Source organism: Giraffa tippelskirchi, chromosome 3 (genome assembly GCF_054371585.1).
Source record: "Giraffa tippelskirchi isolate mGirTip1 chromosome 3, T2T-mGirTip1v1.2.pri, whole genome shotgun sequence".
Taxonomy (NCBI): Eukaryota; Metazoa; Chordata; class Mammalia; order Artiodactyla; family Giraffidae; genus Giraffa; species Giraffa tippelskirchi.
In genome coordinates, this window is record NC_137277.1 from 98,107,916 (window position 1) to 98,122,523 (window position 14,608).

Genomic DNA, 14,608 nt, shown 5'->3' on the forward strand with positions numbered 1-14,608 from the left:
TTCTTTTTGGTTATCACTCAGATGCCACAAAGCTGCATGTAATCAAATTCCATTATCTTCCAGACTATTCTAGATCAGGCTCCTTGTATGTGACCCAACTCTTAAATGCCTATTACTTTGGGAAGATAAGAAGCCAGGCTGTTTAAGGGACACACAGCAAAGGACAAGGGACACAAAAATATTAAACAGTCTTTCAGGACCTTAGTTCACACCACACACATGTTATGTGATATACTAGGTTAGACACTGGGTATAATAAGCTCAATAGGACTTCCCAGGTGGTGCTAGTGGTAAAGAGGCTGCCTGCCAATGCAGGAGACATAAGAGACACAGGTTCATTCCCTGGGTTGGGAAGTGCCCCTGAAGGAAGGCATGGCAATCCACTCCAATATTCTCGCCTGGAGAATCCCATGGACAGAGAAGCCTGGTGGGCTACAGTCCATAGAGTAGCAGAGTCGGACATGACTGAAGCAACGCGGCACGCAGGCATGCATAATAAGATGACATATGTGAAGGACATATGTGAAGAAGGCCATGGAAAGGGTAAAAATGAAAAATTGCTTGGACTTTTCGAGATTGAGAAAAACTATAAACAGAAAATTTACATTCTAATATCCATTCTAGATGTAAAATCACTGTAGTTTAAGAATATATTACCTATTACCTATGACTATGATAAAATCATTCTGAGAGATACACATATATATTTAAGTACAGTCTAGTCAGTTAAGAATTACAAATGTGTTCATATACTTTTAAATGATACAGATTTGTGTTACAATTGAAATAGTAACTGACTGCTGAATTTAAGCCCTCACATCTTTTTTTTTTTTCCCACAGTGTGTGAGCAGATAGCTTTTCAAAACAGAAAGCCATTACCTTTAGAGAAAACCAAGCAAGTTATGTTTTCCAACTACAATGTCAGGAACATATAAAAGAGACTGATTTTCAGAAGAAAAGGCCCGAGAAAAGAAGCCTCAGAGAATCCCAAGCTCTTTGAAAACCATTTGATACCCTTAGAAGTGCACCTCCGTTTCATTTCTTGGCTTCTGCTACTGCAACAGACTCTTCTGAGGCTGCCTTCTTTCTTTCCCCTTGGAGAGTGAAAAGTTGAGGGTCTGTCCAGACTGAGACACATTTCTCGCCCCTTTCATTCAAAGGTGTTTTTCTTTATCTAATGGGTGTGTTTCCAAACCCGCATCGATCCTCTTTTCACAAGATGCAGACAGAACACAGCCTGAAGCCAGAGACCATTACCACGTCTCAGAAAGAATGTATTCAGCAGAATCTTAGATTGCAGTTCTAATAGAAATCTTTAATAAAATATGTGCTCAAGATGTTTGAAATTGCCTTTAAAAAAAAAAAGTCCGAAATGTAGTCAAATAAAGTATAACAGCAATACTGACCCCACCTATATTTCACCCTTTAAATCTGAAGTCAAAGAGATCTAAGGCTGTAGAAATCCTGGATTGTGTTCAACAACACAGTTCGTCCCAGTGTTTGATGGTCTTTCATTTTATTTTATATCATGTGTGCAGACAGATATAAATTCAAAGAGTCAATTTGATCTGTCCATTTGTAGCTCAGACAGTCTGACAATACTGCCTTTTTTTGTATCAGATACAGTGATCACTAAAGAAATTCTATATAGAAAACACAATTATTTCTGCAGTTGGACTCAGAAAACTTTACCAATGCCCTTTTCCTTCATCTATTGGAGTACTTCCCCATCCTCAACCATGACTTTTGTTTCTCAAAAGCAATTTTGTGTTTAGTAACATCTCAAATGATGTTACTCTGTAACTTTCTCTTTTAAAAGTACAATCAAGTACAAAAAAGTACAAAAGTAAATGAATGGTTTTGACCTAAATCACCTAACTATTCTTAGCTTTAAATTCAAGAAAGAGTAATAGAATAATACTATGTGCCTGGCATTGTGCTTAGTGTAGGGGTAAAACTGATCCTGGCCTGTGAACACACATGTTCTTGATGCTGTTGCTTCCAACAGCAGCCTGACTATACTACAGCCTCACTTCTCATGTGCGTGTGTGGGTGCTAAGTTGCTCCAGTCATGTCTGACTCTCATGGACTGTAGCCCAGCAGGCTCCTCTGTCCATGGGATTCTCCAGATAAGAATGCTGCAGTGAGTTGCCATTTCCTCCTCTAGGGGATCTTCCCAACCCAGGGATTGAATCTACATCTCTTAGTCTTCTGTATTAGCAGCTGGGTTCTTTACCACTAGAGCCAGCTGGGAAGCCCCCACTTCTCAAGTAAATCTACTTATTTTACAACAAATAGACTCTGCAATGTGTTGCTTTTCCAAAGGGCTATTATCATGGCCACCTCATGCCAAGAGTTGACTCATTGGAAAAGACCCTGATGCTGGGAAGGATTGGGGGCAGGAGGAGAAGGGGACAATAGAGGATGAGATGGCTGGATGGCATCACCAACTCAATGGACATGAGTTTGGGTAGACTCCGGGAGTTGGTGATGAACAGGGAGGCCTGGCGTGCTGCGGTTCATGGGGTTGCAAAGAGTTGGACACGACTGAGCGACTGAACTGAACTGAACTGAACTGATTATCATGATGTTCTTCTCATGCACCTTCTTCCATCCATCTGTAAGATATAGGGCCCCACTGATTTTTTTTCCCTTGCCCAAATTCCATTAGTCTTTTAAATTTTGATTCTAAGAAACTGGAAACTCCAACAGACAAACAGCATTATAGAAAAAACTTCCTACCATTGTGCCCTTAGTTATCAGTCAATGGCATTCCAGAAAGATCTATCCCTATCAAAAGAGCCTAATAATTTTTCCTTTATCTTTGATTATCATCTTGTTTCTACATGAAGTCATTATAAAGCTATTGTTGTATGAACAGGTACCTTAGATAAGTAGTTGTTTGTGGATATCAATTAACAACTTATGTGACCCAGTTAATGGTTCTGAAGTCCCAAAGAAAGGAGAGTTTCTAAATTCTGCAAGAAGCTCTTAGAAGTGTTTTCTAAAATTTCTGCCAAGTAATTTTTTATGGAGCAATATACTTGGGCATTCTCAAAGCCTTTCAAAATGCTCATTTCGTTTAACAATATTTATACACTATATGCATTTTTCAGAATAAACTTTAATATAGAAATCTCACCCTATCATGAAAGTAAGTTTTCCCTTTGATAAGGAATAAACAAAAAGCCATTGAAGTTTAGATGACAGTTTAGGTATAAAAAGTAAATGAATGGTTTTGGCCTAAATCACCTAACTATTCTCAGCTTTAAATTAATTAGTTCAATTATGAATTAAATAGGTTATGAAATGCAGTATTAATGTCATGGATCCAGATAAATTTCAACTCATCTTTCATTAGAAAAGTGTATGTCATATTTTCTTTGTCCCTCTCTCTACATATGTGTACACACACACACATACACACACACCAGGAGCAGTCAGAATCTAGCTTCAAAATCTTTGTGGTTTATCATTTGTTCTGGGATTTCTTACTCCATGTCTCTTAAGGCCAGGTCATGAAGACAGAAAAATAACCACCTACTGGACCAAAGTGTACAAGAGAAAACTCAGAATCCTTCTTTCTGCAATGAATATGGCAGCATCTCCAGAAAATGGAAACCTTCCTCACTTGGGATTTCTTTCACATCTGTTTGGTTTTCAGTATAATTACAGGAATTTTAATACTGCTGGATAATTTTGCTATCAAATTCTTCCTACTGGATAGCATTTAGGAATCATGATAATAACTTACATTTATACACTGCCTGTGTTTCCCAGGTGGCACTAGTGGTAAAGAACCCAACTGCCAGTGCAGCAAACAGGAGATGTGGGTTTGATCCCTGGGTCGGGAAGGTCCCCTGGAGGAGGGCACAGCAACCCACTCCAGTATTCCTGCCTGGAGAATCCCATGGACAGAAGAGCCTGCCAAGCTGCAGTCCAGTGGGTCACAAAGAGTCGGACACGACTGAAGCGACTTAGCACAGCACAGCACACACTGCTTATTTATGGGCCAGGCACTGTTCTAAACCCTGTTATGTATTATCTCAGGTAGTCTTCATAACAGTCCTATGAAGTAGTGCTATTAATAATCCCTCCTTACCAATGAGGAAACTGAGGCACAGAGAGGTTGAGTAATTTCCCCAATTTTGCCCAGCCCAGAAGTACCAGAGTCAGGATCCAAACCTGTGCCATCAGCGACTATGTCTGTGCACTCACATACTATGTACTCACGCACCACTACCGTGCCCATGTGTCTTTGAAATGTTGCCAAGGAACAAAACTTGAGAGGCAAATTTGCAAGTAAGTGTTGTTTGTTTGGATCATCAAATGCCAATTTAGGATCTTGGGCATGGTAGGCAACCAAAAAATACTATGCAAGAACACACAGGCCCATTATCTGAAACACTTTATTTACCATTTTGTAGTAGTTCATACACTCCTCTGGCCAGCTCTTCAGGAGCCCCTCTTACCTCTCTAGCTCTTCTGTGAGGATCTCTGGTTACATTATAAATGTTGATACTCTCCAGGGACTTACTCTATCTGCTTGCACCAGATAATCTCAACCCCATCAGCTTCAACTGCCACTTACCGCTGGTGGATTACAAGACCCAAACTTCAGGGCTGTATATACGTATCCAACCATCTACAGGTCTTTCAAACTCCACAGAACCAAAAATGAACTCATTGTCTTCCCTGTCCTAAGCTGCTCTCCCTCCTCTCCTTCAGAACAATCTAGTCACTTAAAAATTAAAAGCTTTCTATGCCAGGCATTGGGGATAAGGCACCACATGAGTTACTTCCATTCGAGGACAGTAAAAAGATGCCCCATCCAGCTAGCAGCCCAGTCTGGTCACCTGAAGAATTCCATCCTCTCTCTCCCACCTCCTCTTCCCTGGGCATCTCATGCCTTGAATTTCATCCCCTTTCCTCTCCAAGCCCAGACACTTCTCAGGACTCATAGCTTCTTATCTCTATTGCTGGGAGAAAAATAATATATAAACATATGCACACAGTTGATCCTTGAACAACACAGGTTTGAAGAGCATAGGTCCACTTATATGCAGATTTTTTCAATAAATATATTGGAAATATTTTTGGAGATTTGCAACAGTTTGAAAATATTCACAGATGAACTATGTAGCCAGACAGAGATACAAAAAAAAATTTAGGTATGTTGTGAATGCATAAATTATATATAGATATTGCCCCATTCTTACATAGGCATCAAGTGAGTGATATTTAATGTAAAATTAATAATGTGTTAGTTTTCTTACTGTTTGATAACTTTGCTTTCAAAGCATTATATTACTGTCTAGTATGCCTCTCTCATAATTGGATAAACTGCATATCAGCTTACCATTAAAGGTAAGTGGTTTTTGAGAAAAGGGAATCATGTTTGTAATATGAATATGTCCATAATACTATACCCATAAACATTTTAACAACTCATTCATTGGTATATAGGCTAGGCTACTCTGAAGCAATGATACTAATTACACTAGGCTGCCATAAAGTAATCATATCATTGTTTCTTCAATATCAATGCATAAATAGCTGTATCTGTAAATAAACATGAATTTCTTTTTCACATTATCTTTTCATTTTTGATATCTAGTGTTAGTAATTTACCTAATATCTATAGTATTATAAGATGGTTTTGATGTAGGTACTGCCAAATGATTCATCTAGTAAACTTATAGTATCGATAAATAGAGTCAGTCGCTCAGTGGTGTCTAACTCTTTGCAACCCCATGGACTGTAGCCTGCCAGGCTCCTCTGTCCATGGGGATTCTCCAGGCAAGAATACTGGAGTGGGTTGCCATGCCCTCCAGGGGATCTTCCCAACCCAGAGATAGAATCCAGGTCTCCCACATTGCATGAAGATTCCTTACCATCTGAGCTACCAGGGAAGCCCAAGAATACTGGAGTGGGTAGCCTATCCCTTCTCCAGGGTATCTTCCTGACCCAAGAATCAAACCAGAGTCTCCTGCATTGCAGGAGGATTCTCTACCAGCTGAGCTACCAGGGAAACCCTATATAATATATGTAACATACATAATATGTGTTGATCAACTGTTTATCACTCAGGTTTCCAGTCAACAAGAAGCTGTTAGTAGTTAAGTTTGGGGGGAGTTAAAAGTTATTTTCAGACTTTGGACTGAGGGGAGACATAAGAGTAGGGGGCGGTGCCCCAACCCACGGGTTGATCAAGGGCCAACTGTATATATACATACACATAATTGCACACACACACATCAAGTAGCTAACTATAGGCTTCTAGATTATCTCATTTCATGCATATGGGCTCAGTTGTGTTGGACTCTTTGTGACCCAATGGACTATAGCCCGCCAGGCTCCTCTGTCCATTGGATTCTCCAGGCAAGAATATTAGAGTGGGTTGCAGTTTTCTTCTCTAGGGGATCTTCCCAGCCCAGGGATTGAATCCTCATCTCTTGAGTCTCCTGCATTGGCAGGTAGATTCTTTACCACTGTGCCACCTGGGAAGGTAGCCCATAAATTCTATTTGATATAACATCAGGCAACCTAGTTGATCTTCAGTTAAGAGACCAAGTCAATAAATACACACCATTAGCAAAATACACTCCTATCTACACTCCTCCCCGACCCTGCACAGCACTCACTTTTTTCCTCTTTTTTTCTTCAGTCTTTCTGATGGTGTTTAAAGGCAAAGAAAAAAGATGGTCCACAAAATCTGGAAGTGGTTTTAGCCCTAAGAAACCTAGAACTTTTTTTGCAGATAATGGTGACTGTGACTGTGGCGAGTGCGTGTGCAAGAGCGGCTGGACAGGCGAGTACTGTAACTGCACCACCAGCACAGACCCCTGTGTCTCCGAAGACGGGATCCTCTGCAGCGGCCGAGGGGACTGTGTGTGTGGCAAGTGCATTTGCACAAATCCTGGAGCCTCGGGACCCACCTGTGAACGCTGTCCCACCTGCGGCGATCCCTGCAACTCTAAACGGTAATGTATCTACCATCTACAAAAATGTCTCTTTGTCCCTAGGTTTCATGATGATCAAAGTTATAACGACATTTTATAAACTCAGACCTCAGACTGTTCTTGCTGGCTTTGGTCTCCAAGCATCCATCAAAACACACAAACCCAAAGGGCCCCTGTGATCATCAGCCTGGAACATCAGCCTCTCCATTACCTCCCAATGCTGATTATCCAGGACCACAAGGTCACATTTCTATGAGAGTCTATCGAGGAAGCTAAGCTGAGGTCCCACACTGATAACATCAGATAGCCTCTCCCTTACAATATCAGCCACACATCAGGAGTGCCCTGGGGGGAGACTGACACTCACTTTCAGTACTTTTTCTAGGGAAACAGAGGAGCTTCTTATTGAGTTTATAGCCTGACCTTACTGATTCATTCCTATCTACAGACTCAAAAAGGCAAAGAAGCAGCAAGATGATCTTGGCTCTCAATTCCTCCCCTCTTTCTTACCACTCATGCTCTTTGGCAACTTTCTTTGGTTGCCATTCTACAGAGCTATTGTGAATTACACTTACTTTTTATCATCAAACAACAACAACAAAAAGCAATCACATTTTTTTTTCCAGTAAAAAAAAAAATTCTTCTTAGCTTGGCAGCTAACTTCTTAATGAAAAAAAGAGGTTAAGAAAAGCAAATCTCCAAACTGGCTGTGTTATGACATTGCAGGTTTAATGTGTTATACAGCAAACATGCTTCAGCAGTTCATATTTTCATTAACTTTGGTACCCACAGTGGGGACATGTGCATATCCAATGTGAAGAAGGTAAGAAAATCAATATTACCAATATTCACTCAGTGTTTACTCACTATTCAAGTGTCAAAATTTATCTGTCACTGTGCCTGAACAGATGCCAAGAGAAGCATGGGCACAAACTTAGGCTTGTGTATGTGCGTGCTAAGTTGCTTCAATCGTGTCTGACTTTGTGAGGCCCTAAAGACTTCAGCTTGCCAGACTCTTCTGTTCATGGGATTTTCCAGGCAAGAATACTGGAGTGGGTTGCCATGCCCTCCTCCAGGGGATCTTCCCAAACCAGGGATCAAACCTGTGTCTCTTAACGTCTAACCTGCATTGGCAGGCGGGTTCTTTACCACTAGCATACCACCTGGCAAGCCCAAAGTTAGGCTTACTTGAATACAATTTAATATTAAATGTTATTTGAAAGTATTTCTTCCATTATTTTTCTATTTAATCTTCTCTGTAAACCTGATTTAAACTTTTTTGAAAAAAAATTTTATTTAACTATAGTTGATTTACAATATTGTGTTAGTTTTAGGTGTTCAGCTTCAGATTCTTTTCCATTATAGGTTATTATAAGATATTGAATATTGTTCCATGTGCTATACAGTAAATTCTTGTTTCTTTTATATATAGTACTATGTGCATGTTAATTCCAACTTCCTAATTTATCCCCACCCTCTCCCCTTCCCCCTTTGGTAACCAGAAGTTTGTTTGTTTGTTTCATCAGACATGTTTCAATCTTAGATCTGGTTTATAAGGTATGAAATCAATGGTCAAAGTAGTTTGAATTTGAGGAATTGAGTAGAGTGATCCACTTGGTATTTGTTGTTTTGAGGTGAATCCATTCTTCCATTTATTCTTTCATGCACTTATTTATCAAATAGGTGTTAAATACCTACTTACAGGCCAGAATCATGTTAAGTCATAGACATATAGTGATAGTGAAACATCTATAGTTCCTGCTGTCACAGGTGCTAAGCATCTACTGGCAAAGACAGAACATTTAAAAAGTAATTATAATGATATCTGGGCTGACAGTTATAATAGGGGATAAAGAGGGAACAATAGAATTCTCTGGCAGGAGGTAAAGCTACCAGGCAGCCATTAATGGAGTACACTAAGAGATAGAGGTTTTAAGGGCTTCCACAATCTTCAGTAGCCCCCTACAAAACCACCCCAAGTAAATATATAACCTTGATAAGTGCAGTGTGCTTTCTGTGCAAAGGCAACTTCCATATAAGACTCCTATCCCCACTCCACAGAGAGTGCTGCTCCTAAACCCTTCCAGCAGAGGAATTTAGAGGCTTCCACTGCAAGGGAACTGATAAGGGCTAGGGAAAGCTTGCCTAAGGAAGTGCGGTTTCAGCTGAGATGTGATAAGGCATGAGTGGGAATGGGAAGTGTTTCCAGCGCTTAGAAGAGTGTACCTTTCCTGGGCCAGAGTAAGAGAGAGGCGGTATGATGAGTGCCCACAGTAAGAAAACTTTTGCAGCTTTGGATTACCCCAAACACTGCTGCTGCTGCTGCTAAGTTGCTTCAATCGTGTCCGACTCTGTGTGACCCCACAGACGGCAGCCCACCAGGCTCCTCCGTCCATGGGATTTTCCAGGCAAGAGTACTGGAGTGGGTTGCCATCGCCTTCTCCAACCCCAAGCACTATCTGTTTGTAAAGTGATTTTCAGCACAAGATTAATTCAGAATCTAAGTTTTACTTTTGCTGTATAGCCATCACTAGAGTAGCTTAGGAGAAGGCAATGGCACCCCACTCCAGTACTCTTGCCTGGAAAGTCCCATGGACGGAGGAGCCTGGTGGGCTACAGTCCACGGGGTCGCAAAGAGTCGGACACAACTGAGTGACTTCACTTTCACTTTTCCCTTTCATGCACTGGAGACGGAGAAGGAAATGGCAAGCCACTCCAGTGTTCTTGCCTGGAGAATCCCAGGCACGGTGGAGCCTGGTGGGCTGCTGTCTCTGGGGTCGCACAGAGTTGGACACGACTGAAGCGACTTAGCAGCAGCAGCAGTAGAGTAGCTTAATTCCTGGGTTATGTTCTTGGAAATACACTTTTAAATAAGTAGCAATCCTTTATTTAAAAGTCTGCATTAATGAGGATCCAGGCTGTAATCCTTGGCTTTTGAAAATACTCTTATCAAGGTTTGAACTCATTCAAAAGAATTACAGAAAAGTGAATCTTTGAAATAGTCATTCATGACATATGAGAATTTTTGGAATTCTTGTTAAAATACAGACCATTTCTGTTAAGAAATTCACACTTTATCTAGTTTCTCATTTTATTTTAGCAGCATAAACCCTTCCCAGGAAAATGTATAATGAAAATACAGCTAAATTAAATACCAAAATAATTGGGAATTTTTTTGTTGGGGAAATTTTTTTTTTTAATCTAACCAATCAGAACCAATCATGAAAGATAATGAGTATAGTAGCTATTATCAAGGCTGGCTTAGGGAGCACTGATTACTGAGTGGAATTCAGACTAAGGCAGTTTCCTCTTGGATATCACCCAAGCATCTTTTTGAAAGTAACAAAACACAACATCCTCTCTGAGACATTTCTATAGCTGGAATTACAGTAACAGCATGAAAGCAATATCCCAAATGCATATCCATTTTTACACCATCACAAAACTGATTAACTCTATTGAATAATGTTCACAGGAGCTGCATTGAATGCTACCTGTCTGCAGATGGCCAGGCCCAAGAAGAATGTGTTGACAAATGCAAACTAGCTGGTGCGACCATCAATGAAGAAGAAGGTTCTACTTGTCTTAAATTGCTTTCCTTTCCTTTGCACAGTTTTAGAGAGGCAGAAACTCTGTGGAGGGCTTTTCAGTAGCTCAACTTCATTTGTACCGGCGTGGGGGGGTAGGGGAGTTAGTTCACTCACATTCATTTTTAAGAGTAAATGCATTCCAGAAGGCTGAAGGCTTGATGGTTTGGGATACAAGCAACTTAAAGTCCAGCTTTTCTGTTTGACTTCAGCTCTGTTGGCAGATTCATCTCTGCTTAACACATGCAGCTGGAGAGAATTCCAGAATGCTGTGATTTTTTTTGAATTAGAAAAGAGGAAAATTGAAGAAAGAGCTAAATATTAGCCCCCTAACTTGAAATCATCCTCTGTCGTCTGGCTGCCTTATTTCACCATAGGAAGAGGTGAGGTGTAGTATGGGTTTCCTGACAACAGCACTCAGGAATCGGGCAGTTTCTGGTTAGTGGCCATTTTTCCTCCCCTTCCCTCCATGTTTTTACTCCCAACTTTCCAAACATGGATATTACATGCTCATCTTTTTTTAAATTGAAGTACAGTTGCTCTACAATATTGTGTTAGTTTCTGCTGTACAATGAAGTGAATCAGCCATATGTAAACATATATCCCCCCCCTCCGTGTCGTGGGCCTCACTCCCACCCTGCCCCCTCACACGGTCATCATTAATCCCCTGTGCTCTCAGTCCCAAACTCCAACAAAGGCCTGTTACCTTTAGGAGGTGCTTGCTCAGTACCTCAGTTATGTCCCACTGTTTGTGACCCCATGGACTGCAGCCCATCAGGCTCCTCTGGCCATGGGATTTCCCAGGCGAGAATACTTGAGTGGGTTGCCATTTCCTCCTCCAGGGGAGTTTTCCGACCCAGGAACTGAACCTGCGTCTCTTGTGTCTCCTGCATTGGCAGGCAGATTCTTTACCACTGTGCCACCCAGGAAGCCTTGTTACCTTTAACTGCTAAGCAAACTCTGCTCTTGCTTCTGTCTGCCATTTTTGAAGTGACTTACTTAAAATCAGATTCCTTCTAATGGCAAAAGGTTATCTCAGATATGTAAATAGGTTGTATTTTAGCTGGGAAGGCATTTAAAAAATAATTTGTGATCTTTAAAACAAAACCGATGACTGCTCCTCCCAAAGGGACTGTCTGGGGGTATTTGTTTTTCCATCATCACAAACCTGCCATGAGGTAGGAACCGCTGCTCAGATAGGAACCTTGCTCTGCACCCCTTAGAGGTGCAACTCTGATGTGTTTTGGGTGAAATGGAATAACCAAGATGATAAGTTATGACAATCTAGCATATGCGTCTTGAATAATGAAACTAGAATACAGAAATTAATCCATTTCCAAAGTGATATAAGTTAGTGATAGTTCTATTGTTTTGAAAATTACCAACATTGTTTTAAAATTGAGGTTTCTGACTGTGCACAGTTAAATGACCCTATATGGAGGGGTGGGTTTAGTGCTCATGAAACCCCTTGCCTGTGCATTTCTGGTGCCTTTTTAAGATAAATATGCCAAATAGCCATAAATTGGACAAGATGGTATGTACCTCACACTAATACCGAAGATGAGATGTGGTAAAAGCACTGAGTAAGATGGTGTTTGTGGCCTGTCCACATTTGTAACAAGTCCACAATCTCAGAATATCCTTCTGGCTTCATTTCACAGCAAGCAGTTGGTATATTTACCAAGTGTTTCAAAGAAATGACTAAAAATTGCAGAAAATGCCCTGCAAATGACTGGAATCAAATTAACTAACAGCATGGGACATCTAATGTGCTGAGGGGGAAAAAGAAATCAACCTTGGAAACATGTAAATCACAAGTAGGGAATTACTACATGTACATATACAGTTTTCTGAGTATAGTTAGTTAGTTAGTGTTAGTTGCTCAACCATGTCTGACTCTTTGAGACCCCATGGATGGTAGCCCGCCAAGCTTCTCTGTCCATGGGATTTTCCAGGCAAGAATACTGGAGTGGGTTGCCATTTCCTCTCCAGGGAATTTCCTGACCCAGAGATCAAGCCTGGGTCTCCTGCATCATGGGCAGATTCTTTACCATCTGAGCCACCAGGGAAATGCCTTTCTGAGTATAGATGATCATAAATGCTTGGATTTGAGAGGAAGATTATATTCTCAAGTAGCCTATAAATTGTTTCATTATTCTTATGGTATAATTGACTAAATTATCTTCAAAATAGGGGAATACAACCATTTCTAATTCAGAAATCAAAGTGACTGGTTTACTAATACCATTTAAAGCAGTAATCATGATGAATTTGAAAGAAAAAATATCTTTGTCAGCCTGAGAATTTACAAGTCACTCTTCTAATGGGTTGTTGTTGTTGTTGTTATTATTAAGTCCTAAGTCCTATCCAACTCTGCGGCCCCATGGACTGTAACCCACCAGGTTCCTCTGTCCATGGGATTTTCTAGGCAAGAGTACTGGAATGGGTTGCCATTTTCTACTTCAAAGGATCTTTCTGACCCAGGGATTGAAACTATGTCTCTTGTGTTTCCTGCATTGGCAGGCAGATTCTTTTACCACAAGTGCCACAAGCATATGTATCTTCTAATGGGCCTTTTTAATAAGTTCTGTTTCAAATTACTCACCCAGTCATGTTATTGATCATATCATCTTGAAATTTTCACTGCATATTTGCTCTTCCATGGGATCTTTTATCAGCTCATCCTTCCCCTCACAAGGACATGAAGAGTAAAGTAAGCATAAACTTCATAATCTAAACAAATTATTCCTCAAATGTGCTATGATGACTTGTGTGAGCATTTCTAAGGCCATGTGGCTTAATTTTTATATTCCTTGTTACTGAAATAGAACTCTTGAATTTACCTCAACATTCATGTATTCAGAGCATTGTTACTCAAAGTATGTTCCATGGAACCCTAGTTCTGAAAATGTCACACGGACAAAAGCGCCATGGTCATATGAATTTTGCAAATGGGAAGTTAAGCTTTTTGTTTGCTTTGCAAGACTGAGAGCTATCATGTACATTAAATTAAATGTGCATTGTGAATCTTCAGGTGAGGCAAAAGGAAAAATTAGAGTAAGGAAGGATTCCCAAACTTATTTGACCCCAGAACTCTTTTTTTTTCTTTCCTGGGAAACTGTTTTCTCTGAGAAGTACTGTCTCTGCCCCAAAGCGAAGGTCTCAAATACATGGTTATCTTGAGTCAATGGTGCAGACAGTTTATATTTTCCACATCCTTCCTAGAACTTCCCAGACCCCGGCATCTTCACCTCCATTCTCACATTTCTTCCTTTTCTATGTATGATTTCATGGACTGCCTGAGATCTTATTTTCATTCTATTATTCTAAAACAGTGCTGCTAGCCCTCACACAAGTGGGTAAAACAGAAAGGTCCATTTCTAATGAACAACAAAAGAAAACCTTAGCAGCTAATTATGCAAATCTCCAGCCCAAGCTGGTCCTTTTCACTACACATTCAATAATGCCATTTTAATACCCAAACACTACAAAACAGGCGAAATCTAGAGTCATAACAGTCATGAAAAGGAGTGGTGAAGTAATTAAAGCAAGAAGGGAGTCATGACTCAAAGGTCATGTTAGCAGTTCCATTAAAACTTTAAAAATCCTGGCCAAGTAAATTAAGCCTCCCTGTGCTTCAGTGTAGCTATTTAAGAGGAAATAAAAAAAGCAGGATTAATATTACTGAAAACAGTATTATAAGCTGGCCACATATTTTCTACCTGAGAATAAAATGTTCCATTAAGCAAGTTTTAGAAGAGCAGGGCGGGTGTGCGCTGTCATGGCAAAGCAGGAAGAGAAGGAAAAAAAACACTCCAACAAGAAAAAGCATATTCCATAAGATTCCATGAGTGCTAGCTAACTGGAACGGTTTGGTAGGAGAATGTGTGGTGGAGGTCATCTGAAAATGACCAAAGTATGAATTATATACGTAGTATTGTTGCTGCCAAACACATGAAATAACACAAATTTCACTAATCAAGTGTTGCCTGGAGGTGCCCAAACCTCTTCATCAGAATCAGCTCTTTAAAGATACTATTAACAATTCATGAATATGCA

The 14,608-nt window shown here is 40.3% G+C and overlaps 1 protein-coding gene across 7 annotated transcripts in view; it reads left to right on the forward strand.

Moving 5' to 3' along the window:
- ITGB6 (integrin subunit beta 6) overlaps positions 1-14,608 on the forward strand; it is a 147,424-nt gene that overhangs the window by 108,953 nt on the left and 23,863 nt on the right. For all 7 annotated transcript variants that reach the window (XM_081582809.1, XM_081582811.1, XM_081582810.1 and 4 more), the window contains 2 exons: positions 6,761-6,983; positions 10,438-10,535. In XM_081582809.1, the coding sequence (XP_081438935.1) occupies positions 6,761-6,983; positions 10,438-10,535 (321 nt within the window). The remainder of the gene's footprint in view (positions 1-6,760; positions 6,984-10,437; positions 10,536-14,608) is intronic.